This window comes from Phymastichus coffea, unplaced genomic scaffold, assembly GCF_024137745.1.
Source record: "Phymastichus coffea isolate CEN01 unplaced genomic scaffold, Cenicafe_Pcof_1.1 PCOF00044, whole genome shotgun sequence".
Lineage (NCBI taxonomy): Eukaryota > Metazoa > Arthropoda > Insecta > Hymenoptera > Eulophidae > Phymastichus > Phymastichus coffea.
In genome coordinates this window covers 254,559-269,126 of record NW_026706855.1, presented here as the reverse complement: position 1 = coordinate 269,126, position 14,568 = coordinate 254,559, and the positions used below count along the sequence as shown (strand labels likewise).

Sequence of the window (14,568 nt, the reverse complement as noted above, 5' to 3'; positions counted from 1 at the left end):
CGACCGACTCTGAGCCGCAAGGTAAAATCGCGTAGCTTTTTGTACTTACGGCAATGGTCTTAACAGCGAGCAAGAGAGGTGGCAGGTGAGAACGTGCCTGCTTTCCTGCATCTTTATTTCTCTCAATTAGCATCTTTTTATCATCACCGGCACAAATATTTAATTAATAAAGCGCGCGAGTCGCTAATATAATGCAGGAAAAAATAAGTTGTTTTTTTTTATCTCAATTTGATTTGATGTTGTCTTTATTTTTTCATCGCGCAATAGTATTAAATTCAATTTTTTTCCTTCAAATAATTTACCGACGGTAAATTAGCTAATGTTTATTTCATCGTTAGAAACGAGTACAGCATTTTTCTTATGTGGAACGAAGACGACGTCATTATATGTTCAACTAATGCAGAAAATATACCTACGAACGAATGAATTAATTTTTACGGTCGGTAGTTTGTCTGTACCGTAAGAACTAATCGTTGTAATAATATTCGATTATCGGTTTGAAATTATGCTTTGAAAACTACCGGTTAATTTAATGTCAATTTAGACAAGTGCATAATGTTCATTTTCAATGGCACTTCCGAATCGCGCATTCACATAATATTTTTCACGAATTTTCGACAAGTATAGTTCACTTGCAAAGTAATCTCGCCATCAATTTAAGAACAATCTATTTATATCTAAGAATCAATTGAATTGTAAATCTCAATTTAAATATAGTTTTCATATGCAGCTTACGGCATATTTTCAATGGAGCAGTCTAAATAGAATAAAATTAATATAAAAAAAACTCGTATAATTAATTCGAAATGATCTCATCCACAGTGTTCAGCGCTTTAACATACGTTCTTCGGGAACACGAGGAGTCACGTTCATAAGATCACAAACTATCGCTCTTATCAATTGAATTTATTCCTGCAAAAGTGCAAAACGTATAATCATTTTAAATTTTTACCGAGCTCTAGTTTTCATAACGAAGAAGGTAGATTTATCAAATGGCATTCTTTTACATGTAGATACTTTCGAGTAAATTGAGTTAAAAAATAAAAAAAAGGAATAAAACAGCCAACGTTTCGGTTTGGAATTATCCTTATTAAGGCTATTAAAAGGACGAATTACATAATTTCGATTAACCTTCACTTCTTATTACGAAAATATTTCATGAGCGAGCTGGTCGATAGAGCTAGATAATCGTAAGAGCTCCAGTTTTCGTACAAACACTAAAAGCTGACTGTAACATCTAATGAATCGCCGTCTCTGCTTGAAATAATTACTTTTCTATCTTTTAAAATTATAAGCTTCATGGTGAATGACGATTCTACATCGCTTCTCCATTTTAAAGCTCTATTGCTATCTCTGAATGGCATGTCAAGCAGCACACGACGATCATGCGTAGGCACTCATTCGACATTTTCCTGTCAAACGAGTTCGTCCTGTCCTCGGGTGAATAAAGCCCAGCGAGCGCCAATGCCAGAGATTGCTTTTGTCCTGTCGCGTTGAGTACTAATTGCGCGCACGTTCTCAGGCCGATAATCGTCAAGGAAATCTTCGTATTTTCGATGCAGGCGCTCTCGCTGTCTGACTGCCGGTCGCATCGGCAGCAGCGGCCAAGTCTCAGGGTCCGGCTCTCATTGGAGCTCCGTGGCGAAAAAGTAACTCCGCTATTGTGCCGGCGATCGGCGACGATGACCTTCTTTTTGAGAGCGAATTAAAACTTTTCCGACGAGTTCACAAGCTGTTCTCTGGCTGAACGTTCTACACGAAATCCTAGCCGGTAAAAATAGCCGATTGTATTAAATCCAAAACTGTACTCGACAGCTCGACGCATTTATTTCTATATATATTATATATAGAACGGTCGATGTACTATTTATCGCGTCGTCCATTTAATTTCACATTCGCGTGCAGGGGCTTTTGGGAATAAAACTGATTTGTTCGTATCTAAAATTACCGTCGATTTATCAGTAGCGCCGTCGATTCGAGTTTAAGTTCAATGCTTGCGTCGCGTCGCGCAGACGTCTAATCGCCGTCACGTGCCCGTAAGTTATGTTTCACGTTATGTCACTCTTATTATGAAATTGTAATGCGTTCGCAGTGTGACTTTTGAAATGAAACGAAGCGCTCCTTTACAGGTTGTTAGAATAGTCATATTACGCCTTTGCGGTTTGCGAGCTCCTCTGTAGATCCGCTCCGATCAGGAATGTATACGGTTTCGTCCCCTTTTGTAAAATTCGATTTCCATACCTGAGTAACAGCGGATAAAAGCTTATGATTATTGGGAAATTCGGGATAATGGAAATCCATACGATTTGCGTATCTAAATAATTTATGCCCGAAAGATAAACTGATAGATTGAGTAAGGTCGAAAATTGATTATATTTCAGTAGATCAATGCGTATGTCGAAGAATGTATAGGACGATCTACCGGATAATATGCAGAAGCTTTGCTGCGAATGATATTCTTTTTTGAAAAATAATGAAATGGTCATTAAGAAGTTAAAAATATTAAATGTTTCCCGATGGTATCACAAGAATCTGTGAACTTATGCACTACCATATGTCGTGTATAATTACATACAGATATTATATACCGCTATACTTTAATTCTGTGCATAATTCCGCATGCTATTTCTTCTACATGGGCGTGGGAGCCAAAAATGCAATGACTTTTCTAAATTATAATTAACTTCCCTTATGTCAAACGTAGGGCTGTACTCGATAAGGTCGCTGAAATTCCAATCAATTTTGCCCGGAAAAGACGTTCAAAGGTCGGAAATTCATTTATTTTACGCTAATCATTGGGTTTGTTAACGAGTTAACAGATTTGGAATTGTCGAGCGCAATAATCGCAAGCCGCACAGGCTTGCGCGAGATATCATGTCTATTGGTTAAGGGTATAATAGATCGTCACTTTGCTAGCCGTTTCAAGAGCCTTTTTTCATCGTCGTTAGCGGACGAGCTTCGCGTGATTTCGCTGCTGCGTTGCGTTCGAATTCCATATGCACGCGAACGTTCGACGCACACTGCCGACAATTCCAAGTACATAACGCAACGCTCGCGCGTCATTTGATTGACGCGTAACCCGCTCCCTTTCAACTATTCTTAACTTATTCCGTTGGCTTTCTAGTGCGAATGAAGACGCGTAAGCTCAAGGCTGCACGATGGGCAAAGGACGCTGCGCTTGTTTCGGCTGAAAGTTTGATTGAGTAAATTTGGCCTTGACGACGAAGCGCATTTACGGCAAGCGCGTGCCAGCGAAAAAATGCATTTTCTTTCAACTCTGAAGCTTCCTTCCTGGATATTTAACATTTGCAGCACTATTTTTATAGTCAAGCGAAATACATTGTAAAAGGAAAAAGATAAATCTGAATAATGTAGCACGACTATCTCTTAAAAAATGTTTACGTTTCCATTCTCCCGTTCGCACTGTCGCTTCTGCCATAATCCCGTATATGTAGAGTGATTAGAAAAGATTTACGGTACAACAACGGAATTGACAATTCAATTGAATCACAAGATAACGACGTAATTATGCAAGCGACAATCGCGCACGACTACCTTTTTGCTGATTTCATTGAGAACACGCGATAACGTTCAAATCACAATCAACTGTGCGCCTCGCGAGCGGCTTTGGCGCACGGAAAACATCATTAATCGGAGCTTGCCGCGAGCGACGACGGAGCAGTCAAACTGGTTGACATTTGCGCGTCGATAACGTCTACACGAAAATCGTCGCTGTCTCGCCACGAGGAGTCTATTTTTAACCGCGCGTGCTCGCTGTTTACTTTCTCCGCGGCTTCGGACGATCGCGCAAACAAGCAGAGCCGACAAATTGGCGTGCAATTACCGGGGCTGCGCGAGAGCTCGCAATTAAGCCGCCGCGCCGACGGAGTGGGAATCGCGAGACGCGCCGTCCCCGAGTGCGCGCGAACAAACAATGCCGAATTAACGTGATTGAGCGCGGGAGTTAACGCGCCTCTGCGCGAATCGTCACTTTGCGATAAGGCTCTTGCGCAACTCACGCGCTCTTTCCCTACATCCAAGCTCGTAGCGCGGGATACGTCCGAGATTTCGCGGCTGCCGCGGGACGCCCCGATTGGCAACGACGCGCCAACGAGCTTGCACGAGAAATTCCACGGCTATCTGTATAATCTTTTCCCCCAACTGCACGGAGGGTGCGAGCGGCATCCAGTATCCTTCAAACGCCAGCCTGTTGACGGAACAATAAAATCGGAACGCGTTAATGCGAGCTTGCGATTAAGAGGAATGAATTGAGAAACTCAAGGAGGATATTTTCATGAGATTCCATAACTCTCAATTGTTTCTCCTTCCTACAAAAGCTCATTCCGCGCGATCCATTCTGATCTACCTGGACAATATCTGTCGATAAATTTGCATATAAATCCTGTCATCCGACGGGTGCGTCGCGTTCGCTAGATTTGCTCTGGGGAATTAAAGGAAATGAAAAACAAAAACAAAAGGAACTTGAACCCGACGAAGGAAGCGTGATTTCACGTCGCAACGCGGCAAATCTCGCGGGCGTATATTCATTGACGTCATATTTCCTCGGCGAGCGGCGAGGATAAAAAGTGCGCGTAGCGTCGGGGAGAGAGAGAGAGAGAGAGAGAGAGAGAGAGAGAGAGAGAGAGAGAGAGAGAGAGAGAGAGAGAGAGAGAGAGAGAGAGAGAGAGAGAGAGAGAGAGAGAGCAACAGCCGCGTAGCAAGAACAAGGACAGTCTCTCTTTCTTCCAACGACTTCCTCGTTCTCTTTCCGATTTTTCTATTTTTCGGCTTTTCTTTCTTTTCATTTTCCTTTTCGACGAGCGCGAAAATTCCTTCCTTCCGTCCTTTTAAAGTTGGACAGCCGATCGCGTGCACACCGGCCCTCGTAATGTTCGAGCGGGCGACAAACAAAAACAAAATACATAAACGCGCGCAATGCGCGTAAAGATCTGCGTTGAAAACTTCTTCTGGATTTTTGCTTATTGGGATTTTTTTACGTTCAAATACTGCGTTGTGCGATCTTCGGATCTCTCTTCCAAGTGGATGAAACTATATATCGCGGAAGGATCTAGAATGCTTCGCTTCGAATGGTTTGCGCGTCCCGCGGCTGATTCTCATCGAGCGTAAATATTGTCAGTGTCCATTAGAATCGCGAGGAAAGGAAAACAATTGCGTGCTCGGCGTCGTCGGTGGTCGCGCGACGCGCAAAAAGCACGCAAGCTGCGCGCAAGTCGCCGAACGGACGGAAGGACGAGAGTTCGCGCGTTGGTCCCAGGTTTCCAAGGCTACGCGTAATAGTCCTGGCGCCAACGAGGAATCGATCGGGGCGCACACGCGTGCCATAGAGGATAGGGACGCCTGTTGCCGTCGGGGCTCGCTTTCATTCATGAAAATGTCGGCTGCGCGTGTGCGTCTGTCTCCCTCTCGGGCGCCGCGGATCAATGTCAGCGTGCTTACGCAACGACGCCGCGCAGTTCTGTCCCGTCTTTATTTATTTATTTATTTGCCTCTGCTCCTGTCGCCGCGTGTACCTCGCTTCGGTGCTTTCTACGGCTGGGACTTCGTAATACAAGACGGCCATTGTTTACCCGGGCGAGCTTTTGCGCTTGCGGCGACAACGGCTGGAATTGTAAATTGCGAGCGCGAGTAACCGGAGGCTTGTTACAAGGAATATAAACTCGATGCTGTAAAAGTACTCTCGCCTTGCTTTGAAATACAGTCGTTCTAAAGCTTTAATTGTGCTGCGACCCCCCTCCTCCCTTGGCGAGGCGACCTTCCCACCCACCCGCTCAGCGCAAACTTACTTTCCTCGTGGCATTGTCGAGATTTCATTTACGAGATTAAATAAACGGCGAAATAAAAGTTGAAACGCGCGTCGGGCGATAAAGCGGGCATTGTTTGGGCGCTCGGTTATTGTGCGAAGCTCGAGCAGGAGCTTTTGTCTTGATGGAGTTGCGGCTTTTTAAAACGCCACGCAGAGAAATCGCCTGTTTGCGCGAATTATAAAGCCAACTTTCCCGAATATCGCTGAGAGCAACCCGATAGAGGAAATTCGCTTTCAATGCTGATGTTATACTAAAATTTGAGAAAGGCTTTCGCTCGGCATGCGATTCAGACATTTATCTCTAATTTTCTTTACCTGTTGGCCTGAAAAGATCGTTAATTTCATAAGTTACTATGCTGACTTTCTAACGTAAATACCAATTTTAATTTGATGTATTTGAGTAATAATAAATAGAACAATTTTTCAATTAAAACATTTATGCATAGTTCAAAATATAAGTAAAATTTGTATTAATAAAAAAAATTAACTATCTTGATATTTTGATTTTGTTAAAGTTACTCCACCGAATTTCGTGTTATTGCCCAATACAACTTCTAAATTGATATCTGAAAAGAAATGTACAGGTCATTGAACTTTTTAAAAAAGATATTGAAGAAAAACATGATAAATTGTCGCATTTTAAAGACGAAATCGTGAAAATAGCGATGTGAAAAAAATCTTTTTTTTTTATTTTTTACTGTTAAATGTGAATAACTTAATTTCTGACCGAGCAGTCAAATATAAAATTATTTTTATTAAATATTTTGAAAGAAAAGATATCAATTTTATGAAATCTCTAATGGTGCTCCAACGTGATACGGATATGGCCCGTCCTAAGGTGGAACCACCGCAAGTTATTGTAGAAATTTACTTTCGTTTTAATTTTTTCTAATAAACAATCTAATATTTCAGATAAATCACGGATTCAAACAAGTATAAGTTTAAAAACTCCCGCCGGTGTGAGAATTTTGCAAGTCTGCTATGCAGCGTTGCCGTTAAAAAAATTTCTCTCAAGGTTCCTTGAAATTATTCCACTTAACATAGTGCAATAATATCTAGGGACCCTCGGAGATATTTTTTCAGTGGCAACGCTGTAGTGCCATATTGGGAAAAAAAGAATTGACAACCTTTAGTCGGAAAAGAAAAAAAAGTGAAAAATATGTACAAGTGCCGACCGAGCGATGGTGCAAGTGCGGAAAACAAAAGTAAAAAAGTGTGAAACTAAACGAAAAAAAGGATCAGTCAAAGCTTTTGCCGCAACAGCGAGGTTAGGTATCTTCTGTATAGCGGCAGCTCACGAGGAAGAATATCACTTGAGGAGCGACGCTCGCTAAAATCGTATAACCTCGTTTTTGCTAAAATTTTTGTAAAGTCTGTGCTGTCGCGTGATGTCCAAGAACTTGTACAGCATTATCGAGTATCACTCGAAACTAGAAAAAAATCGATGTGGATATTGTCATAGCACCAACACTGGTTACAGTCATGGTAGGATTTTTTGTAATGTCTACTGTTATCAATTTCTTTTTGTTCTTTAATATTAAATAAATTGATTCGACTCAGTCATACGTATAGAATCGAAATTTTTTTATGTAAATTTTCTATTAAATCAACTATCATGTAAATTTTGAATTGGAATCTCTTTATTTCCGTATATTCAATTGTGCACAATAGTTCAAGTAATTTTTTAATCAATACAAGTAATATTAACAATTAGAAAAATATATGTTGAGAACCATTCCTAAAATTACGAAGCGTGTAGAACTTTTTTGCTGAATTTACTGGTAAAAAAAAAAATTAAGTATAATCCATATAAATATTTCAGGAATGACTGCATATGCATTATCAGTTCAACATTATCAAAATTTAATAGATAGAGGATGGAGAAGAAGTGGCACTTATTGTTACAAACCTATGATGAAAGTGACCTGCTGCCCTCATTATACAATCAGGTAAGATCTAATATATTGTGTATCTTAAAATTGAATTTCAATCATTATTTCAATTTAATATTTTCTTTCAGGTGTGAGGCATTGAATATCAAAATATCTAAGTCACAGAAAAAAATTTTGAAACGAGTGATCAAGTTCCTCAAAAATGAATTGTCAAAAGATGAAGAAAAAGCTAGTCCGATTGAATGTGACGATGATATAGGTAACGAAGTCATTAATTTCATAAATATCTTTATTTATAATGGAGCAATTTGTTAATGTAATTGATATTTGCAGATAGAAATATGGAAGTGCCAAAATTTTCTAAGTATGCTGAAAGAGCAGAAAAAAATGCTCCTAAAATGCAAGTAACTTCTGTATCAGAAGAGCTTAGCAGTAGATTAGGTACTAATTTAAATAATACTAAGTCAACTTCAAGTGATAGTGCAAGTACAAGTACAAAGAAACAGTTGGTGGAAAGTGCTGATAATTCACCGATTCAATCAATGGAAATTTCCAATAATGAATCAAGTTGTTCAACTTTTGATCCAAACAGAGCACCTCAAAAAAAAGCTAAACTCTTACGTCTAGAAAGAAAGCAAAAGAAACTATTAGCCCAAGGGAAAACTCAGGGAGAAGTAGACTCCCTTCTAAGTAAAACTAAGCCTCAAAATACTGAGAAAACTTTAGAAGATTACTTTAAGGAGATTAGTGAATGTTCAAACAAATTAGAGGTAAGATTTTAATTTTTCATACAAACTTATAATGTAGACAGTGCTCTTTGCTCCAATTCAGTGATTTTAATATTGATTTTAACTTTTTTTAATTTTAAGTTAAGATTAGTCAGAGTATCACCGCCAAGTGATAGTTACAAGAGCAGTGAAAAAGAATCTTTTGAACTGTATAAAAAATATCAATTGACTATTCACCACGATAGGTTAGAAAGACTAACTCAAGAAGGGTATTCAAGATTTATGGGAAAGTCACCTTTGCGGGTAACTAATATTTTTGGTTGTAAGCTCTTCATTAATGTACTGTAATTAATACAGTCATTCATAAACTTATCAACAGTGTAATGCATATTTGGAGCAAAGTGGACTCGTCAAAGTAATAATTCAGTCCTAATAAACTTTCATTATAATTCTTATACAAAACAATCAATTGTTTCTATATCAGATAAAATTGATAAGAGTATTGTCAGATGAATTTTTAAATACTCTAGATGAAAGTGCAGAACTTTTTAAAAAATATCAAATGACGATTCACAAAGAAAAGCCAGAAGAGTGTGACAAACGCGCATTCTTTGATTTTCTTATCAAAAATCCATTGCAGGTACACCTTGCTCTTTATTATGCATTGAGTTGTTGTGATTGAAATAAAAATACTTTCATGTTACCATGACTTTGTACAGGAATGGAAACCAGATGGTGATCTGCCTCAAGGATATGGGTCATTCCATGAGCAGTACTGGCTCAATGGTACTCTGATAGCAGTGGCCGTTTTAGATATATTGCCGTCTTGTGTATCTAGCGTTTATTTTTTCTACGATCCAGCATATGCTCATTTATCATTAGGAACATTTAGGTATCATATCAAAACGTTAATTTGATTTGAAGTTTGCTTCACTTCATAATCATTTTTGTTACAGCTCTTTACGAGAAGTATTTTTAACGCGACAGTTGAATAAGTATGCTCCAAACTTAAAGTATTACTATATGGGCTATTACATCCATTCGTGCCCGAAAATGAGGTACAAAGGAAAGATGCGTCCATCTAAGCTTCTTTGCCCAGAAACTTATGTATGGTATGATATTGATAAATGTTTACCAAAGTTGGACGTTTCAAAGTACAGTAGATTGAATGAAGATCAATCTGCTACAGATGAAGATGGAGTAGTTGATATTCAACAGGTAGCGTAATTATTGGCGATAATTAATATATTGATATAACATTTATTAATATTTTTTAATAGGTCCCAATCCTGTACGAAAAGAAAACGTATACCTATGGAGTTTTTAGAATAAATTTCAATAAAAACATCAAAGATAACCTGATAGAATATTCTTCCTTAGTCGGTAAAACTTGCGCTTTACAAATGTTATATTACGTTGATTGATGTTCTCAAGGTCATGTAAATTTGAGCTCAACTTATACATTCATATTAATGATTGCTTCTAAAGTAGTGAACGCGTCACTCAATTTTAAATTAATATAAAAAGAAGTCGATGCAAATGTTATACTCGCATCCATTCATACACCAACGTTTTTAAATCAAACGTACTACTAAATATTACAAAAATACAAATAATATATTTGCTAAAAAAGAATTGTTAAATTATGACAAATTAAATGTAGATACAAAAGTATGAAAAAAATAATATAATTATTTTAAAAATATATATGTATATTGGATGAACTAACCTTCACTACATGAATTATCCCTGCTAACTCGTAAAATAAAAAAACATTAATTTCTATAACAGCATCAATGTATAATTTATATATCACAATGGAAAATGACAACAGTGCAATTTTGCTCGATCCTTTACAATTCATTACTACAGACTAACATAACAAAATATTCATTCACCGAAACGCACACATGTCAATTTACACGACAAAATTATTCTTAAAACATAAATTATGAAAGAGTACTTGTCTCAAGCTCGAGGCTTCTTGCCTTCGTTCCACGGCTGTATTTGTGCACTTCCTCCAAGTATATATATAATCATGGAGACGATGCAAACACTTGCGCCGATCCAAAAGACAATTTGCCATTGTTCAATCGCATTCTACAATAGTAAGAAAAATCGTGGATTTTGCACGAGAAAACGTAAGAAAATTCAATGTGTAAAGCGATGATTGATAAGGCAGCCGGTGAAGCTGAAGCATTGGCAATCATAAATGGTGCCTTCCGACCGTACTATGAATAGTTATAAATCATCGTAGCACGGTCCAGAAGAGGCCATCGAGGTATGCCTTTCAATGGAAACCTCTCTAGATAACGATGGTGGCCGAACAAGCGAAGCATTGCGATGATGAGAAAAACGCAAATACCACATATAAACCCGTACTATGAACGTCAAAGGTGAACATTGTACGAGCTATATCTGGTATCTGTATTTTTCAGTGTTAGTGGTTACATTGCGTATGGACATTTAGTGGCAGGTACTCGAATGCCGGGCGCGTAAGAAAGCGTGGATGAACAGATGCGCGAATGCGGGGTGCAGCTCATACTAAGAAGCTATTCCTCACCGGTTTAGTACCGAACGGCACAGTTTGGTACTAAGTTACATCTACGCAGTCTCGTACGTCGGCGAATTTGGCGTACGTTTTGTAAACAGATACACGAGCGGCGAGTGCCGGCGGGTGTATCCAAACTTTGTTTATCAACGCAGTATCTGTTAGTACCGCGCCTTTATTTCTCGCAGCGCGGCATGCATGTCTACTAGAAAGCAATGGCGCGGTCGATGCGAATCGCAAGCGCTGACCGTATTACCGAGTAGCAGCGGTGGGTGCATTGCGTTCGCGTGAGCAACCATATCCATGAGCGAAAGTAGCAAGCAGCAACGAAATCGATGTGTTAGCAGCGAGCACAAGTGACTTTGTATCATCTGCACCCTGAACTTCAATATCCTCAGGATGCAGGTAGTACAAAGCATCCGTGATCACTAAATGAAACAGCAAGCTTGGTGCAAAGCGAACAGATGTATGCTCGAGGAAAATCGTGATATACTTACATTGTGTTTGCCGGCGATCGCCTCGACCATAGGTGGAATTATCATCCCGGTAGTCGTTCCAACGGTGTTCATGATCCCATACAGAAAGCCCGCAAAGTTCGGCGAAAGATCTTGATTGTTCGACAAGTTTGAGATGCTCGCGGCACCGTTGAATCCCAACGCTAGAAACAGAAAGGTATTGGCGAGGACGAACGAGCAGCCGACGTAGCCGACGATGATCAGGCAGACTCCTGGCAATAAGTGAGCTACAACAAAAAATTAAATTAGGTACATTCGGTCGGTCGATTCATCGTCGTCGGGGTCATGGTTACTTACAGAATATCATAGCGCTTTTGCGAAACGCGGTCAGCGACACGATCTGCTTGCGCTTGACAATGTCACCGCCCCAGCTGAAGAAAAAGCCGAAGAGCATTCGAGCGAACCACGGCAAGGACGCGAGTAAGCCACCTTTCGTCAATTGAAAGCCGAGCGCTTTAGTGAGATATAGCATCATGGAGTTCTGATAAAAGAACAGCAGGAATAAGTTGCCAAAGTGACAGATGATCAGCGAGATGAACGGTATCGAGGTGAAGATCGCTCCGAGTGGCGTTTCCTTCAACGTTGGCCTCTCTGCGCGCACAGTGCCGGCTTGCGATCTGGAAATAGAGAACCGTTAGCGAACATGCAGTTAATCTAGTCACGCAGTGCAACAAGCAGTGCAACAAGCAGTGCAACAAGCAGTGCAACAAACAGTGCAACAAACAGTACAACAAACAGTGCAACAAGCAGTACAACAAGCAGTGCAACAAGCAGCGAAACAAGCAGTGAAACAAACAGTGCAATAAGCAGTGCAACAAGCAGTACAACAAACAGTGCAAAAAGCAGTGCAACAAGCAGTGCAACAAGCAGTGCAACAAGCAGTGCAACAAGCAGTGCAACAAGCAGTACAACAAACAGTGCAATAAGCAGTGCAACAAGCAGTGCAACAAGCAGTACAACAAGCAGTGCAACAATCAGCGAAACAAGCAGTGCAACAAGCAGTACAACAAGCAGTGCAACAAGCAGCGAAACAAGCAGTGAAACAAGGAGTAATTATACAAAAAGCAAAGTCGCACCGTCAACAAGTTAGTAGTAGGCAATGCAGCAAGCAAAGTTTAAATAAGGAAGCGCGTACGAAACGTTCAGCAACCAAGCAATAGCGATGCAACGATCAAAGTCAATGTAAGGGCGCGCATGTAAAGCATTCAGCAATCAAGCAAGGCAGTCAAGCAATAGCAACAGTGCTAACGGTATCTCCAAAAACTACTTACGAGATTATATAATTCTTTTCCTCATCGGTGATTCCAGGATGCTCGTTTGGCGAGTCGTAAGCCAGCAGCCACCAAAAGAAGCACCAAAACAGCAACAGCAGCGACGGTACGTACCAGCCACTCTCCCAATTGATTTTTTCCGCAAGAGCAGCGATCATTGGGTAAGTGAATATCGTGCCAAAGGTCCCACCGAGCAATGACCACACGAATCGCGATTTTTCGTCGGGTGGTGCCCATTTGGCAACGAGAGTGTGACAAGCTGGGAAGGTTATTCCGCCGGTCAAGCCGACGATAACACGACTTGCCATCAGGAAGCCCCAGTGAACATTTGCCAGAAGCGGACTCACTAGGGACACTACTGCAGCGAGCACCGATGTCCATAGAATTGTTTGCCGTGGACCGAACTTGATGGCCAGTACACCGCCGATCAGATTGCCAGGTACGTTTCCGTATGCGTACGCGGCCAACAACTGGCCTGACGGTCAAAGGACGATGGGTAACAAGTGTCGTCCGCTCTTAAATTTAAGATTCGACCGTACCTCTGAGCGACGGCGACCAATCGAAGGGATTACCCGTGAACCACTCGGTCATTGTCCTCTTTTCATGAGCGTGATCGTCAGCATCGTCCTGACGTCTCAATCGGCGGCTCCACTGCTCGTCCACGATATCGTGCATCAACACGTCGGTGCTCTGCCAGATCCTTCGCACATCCCCGTTGGAACCCGCGGCTCCGCCGTCACCGTTGGAATTTTGACAGGCGTTCGCGCTCCCCGCCTCCCCGGCCTTCTCACGGATCATCGGCACCGCGAGGATGGGCATCTGCAGCCGACACATGTACGACGTCCAACAAGCCGTGAACATCATGACGCAGATTATCGCGCGCACCGGTATCCATCCTTCAAAGACAAACAAAACGAACCAGTGACCATTTGTGCGGAGAGCCCGCAAATTTCTCTTTCTATTTCCGCGAGGATCGGCAGCGGCTCTCGAGGCTCACGCCCGATTTCGTCCAATGAAAATACAGCTCGCCGCCGTCGCGCGACCACTTACGCAACAACTTCCAGATGTCGGGCATGCTCAGCGCGTCCGAGATTGTCACGATCGCGATCACGATTTTCGTCAAAGGACGACGACAACGGAATATGGTTATGTTGAAAAATCGGAACGCGGCATTGCTATGCCAACCGACTACTGTGCGGCGCGAGATGACGCCGGGACAAGCTCGCTCCGATCGCGCACGTCTCGGAACTTTAGGAATGCAATCGGCGCGCAATAACGCACCTAAGCACAAGCGACGTTGATTTGCGCACAGACAGACACACACACACACACACACGAGTAAACAGCCGAGGACACTGCACTATCGGCGACGATGAATATGCCAGTGGCGTCCGACACGACCGAAACCGGGGAAACACTTACTCTGGACGAACATGGCCGGATTTTGCCGCGCGCACGAGCGTCCTGCCAGGAGGATTTTCGCACTCTGCTGGGGGGCCTCAAGCGGGCTGCCTTATATATCCGTGGACGCAGGCCCTCTGCCGCGTAATTTTCCCGCGGGGAGGCTTTCGGCCGAGGGCGGCACCCTCGTCACTCGATGAATGGTAAGGGCCCAGCAGAGGGAAAGGTACTTTCGCCGGATTTGTTATGGATTTATTATGGACCATCGTAAAATCTGTGCTCGGGTACTTTGCCTCTCCTCTTCGATCGCTCGATCCCGCGCGACGATTTCCCTCTAATGCCTTACGGTCTAGGCGAAACAATGGCCTCGACACGCCTGCCGAAAA

At 41.8% G+C, this 14,568-nt stretch overlaps 2 protein-coding genes across 5 annotated transcripts; one reads left to right on the top strand and one right to left on the bottom strand.

The window, feature by feature from the left end:
* Nucleotides 1-6,905: 6,905 nt before the first annotated feature.
* On the top strand, nucleotides 6,906-10,169 carry LOC131664613 (arginyl-tRNA--protein transferase 1). 3 transcript variants are annotated; one of them, XM_058935858.1, is made up of 9 exons: nucleotides 6,906-7,309; nucleotides 7,647-7,773; nucleotides 7,845-7,975; nucleotides 8,050-8,486; nucleotides 8,586-8,747; nucleotides 8,929-9,084; nucleotides 9,164-9,336; nucleotides 9,401-9,662; nucleotides 9,725-10,169. In XM_058935858.1, the coding sequence occupies exons 1-9, from the start codon at nucleotides 7,213-7,215 to the stop codon at nucleotides 9,866-9,868; spliced, it is 1,689 nt and encodes a 562-aa protein (XP_058791841.1). In that variant the 5' UTR covers nucleotides 6,906-7,212; the 3' UTR covers nucleotides 9,869-10,169. The 3 variants fall into 3 exon arrangements, with proteins under 3 accessions (XP_058791841.1, XP_058791844.1, XP_058791843.1); XM_058935861.1 differs by lacking the exon at nucleotides 8,586-8,747 and having other exon boundaries at nucleotides 6,907-7,309; nucleotides 9,725-10,167; XM_058935860.1 differs by lacking the exon at nucleotides 8,929-9,084 and having other exon boundaries at nucleotides 6,908-7,309; nucleotides 9,725-10,167.
* Nucleotides 10,170-10,188: 19 nt separating this feature from the next.
* Nucleotides 10,189-14,257, bottom strand: LOC131664614 (vesicular glutamate transporter 1-like). Of its 2 annotated transcripts, none has more exons than XM_058935863.1 (6): nucleotides 14,204-14,257; nucleotides 13,321-13,677; nucleotides 12,782-13,256; nucleotides 11,808-12,127; nucleotides 11,493-11,737; nucleotides 10,189-10,544 (listed from the first exon to the last, which is right to left on the bottom strand). In XM_058935863.1, the coding sequence occupies exons 1-6, from the start codon at nucleotides 14,214-14,216 to the stop codon at nucleotides 10,413-10,415; spliced, it is 1,542 nt and encodes a 513-aa protein (XP_058791846.1). In that variant the 5' UTR covers nucleotides 14,217-14,257; the 3' UTR covers nucleotides 10,189-10,412. The 2 variants fall into 2 exon arrangements, with proteins under 2 accessions (XP_058791846.1, XP_058791845.1); XM_058935862.1 differs by lacking the exon at nucleotides 14,204-14,257 and adding an exon at nucleotides 13,832-14,057.
* Nucleotides 14,258-14,568: the final 311 nt, after the last annotated feature.

Bases quoted from the DNA above. Each gene is read 5' to 3' on its own strand.
- LOC131664613 (XM_058935858.1), top strand. From the start codon at position 7,213: ATGTCCAAGAACTTGTACAGCATTATCGAGTATCACTCGAAACTAGAA. The intron at 7,976-8,049 runs GTAACGAAGTCA...TGATATTTGCAG, and splicing joins TGAATGTGACGATGATATAG to ATAGAAATATGGAAGTGCCA. The intron at 9,085-9,163 runs GTACACCTTGCT...GACTTTGTACAG, and splicing joins TTATCAAAAATCCATTGCAG to GAATGGAAACCAGATGGTGA.
- LOC131664614 (XM_058935862.1), bottom strand. From the start codon at position 13,856: ATGCCCGACATCTGGAAGTTGTTGC. The intron at 13,678-13,831 runs GTAAGTGGTCGC...TTGTCTTTGAAG, and splicing joins CGACATCTGGAAGTTGTTGC to GATGGATACCGGTGCGCGCG. The intron at 10,545-11,492 runs GTAAGTATATCA...TTACTATTGTAG, and splicing joins CGATCGCCGGCAAACACAAT to AATGCGATTGAACAATGGCA.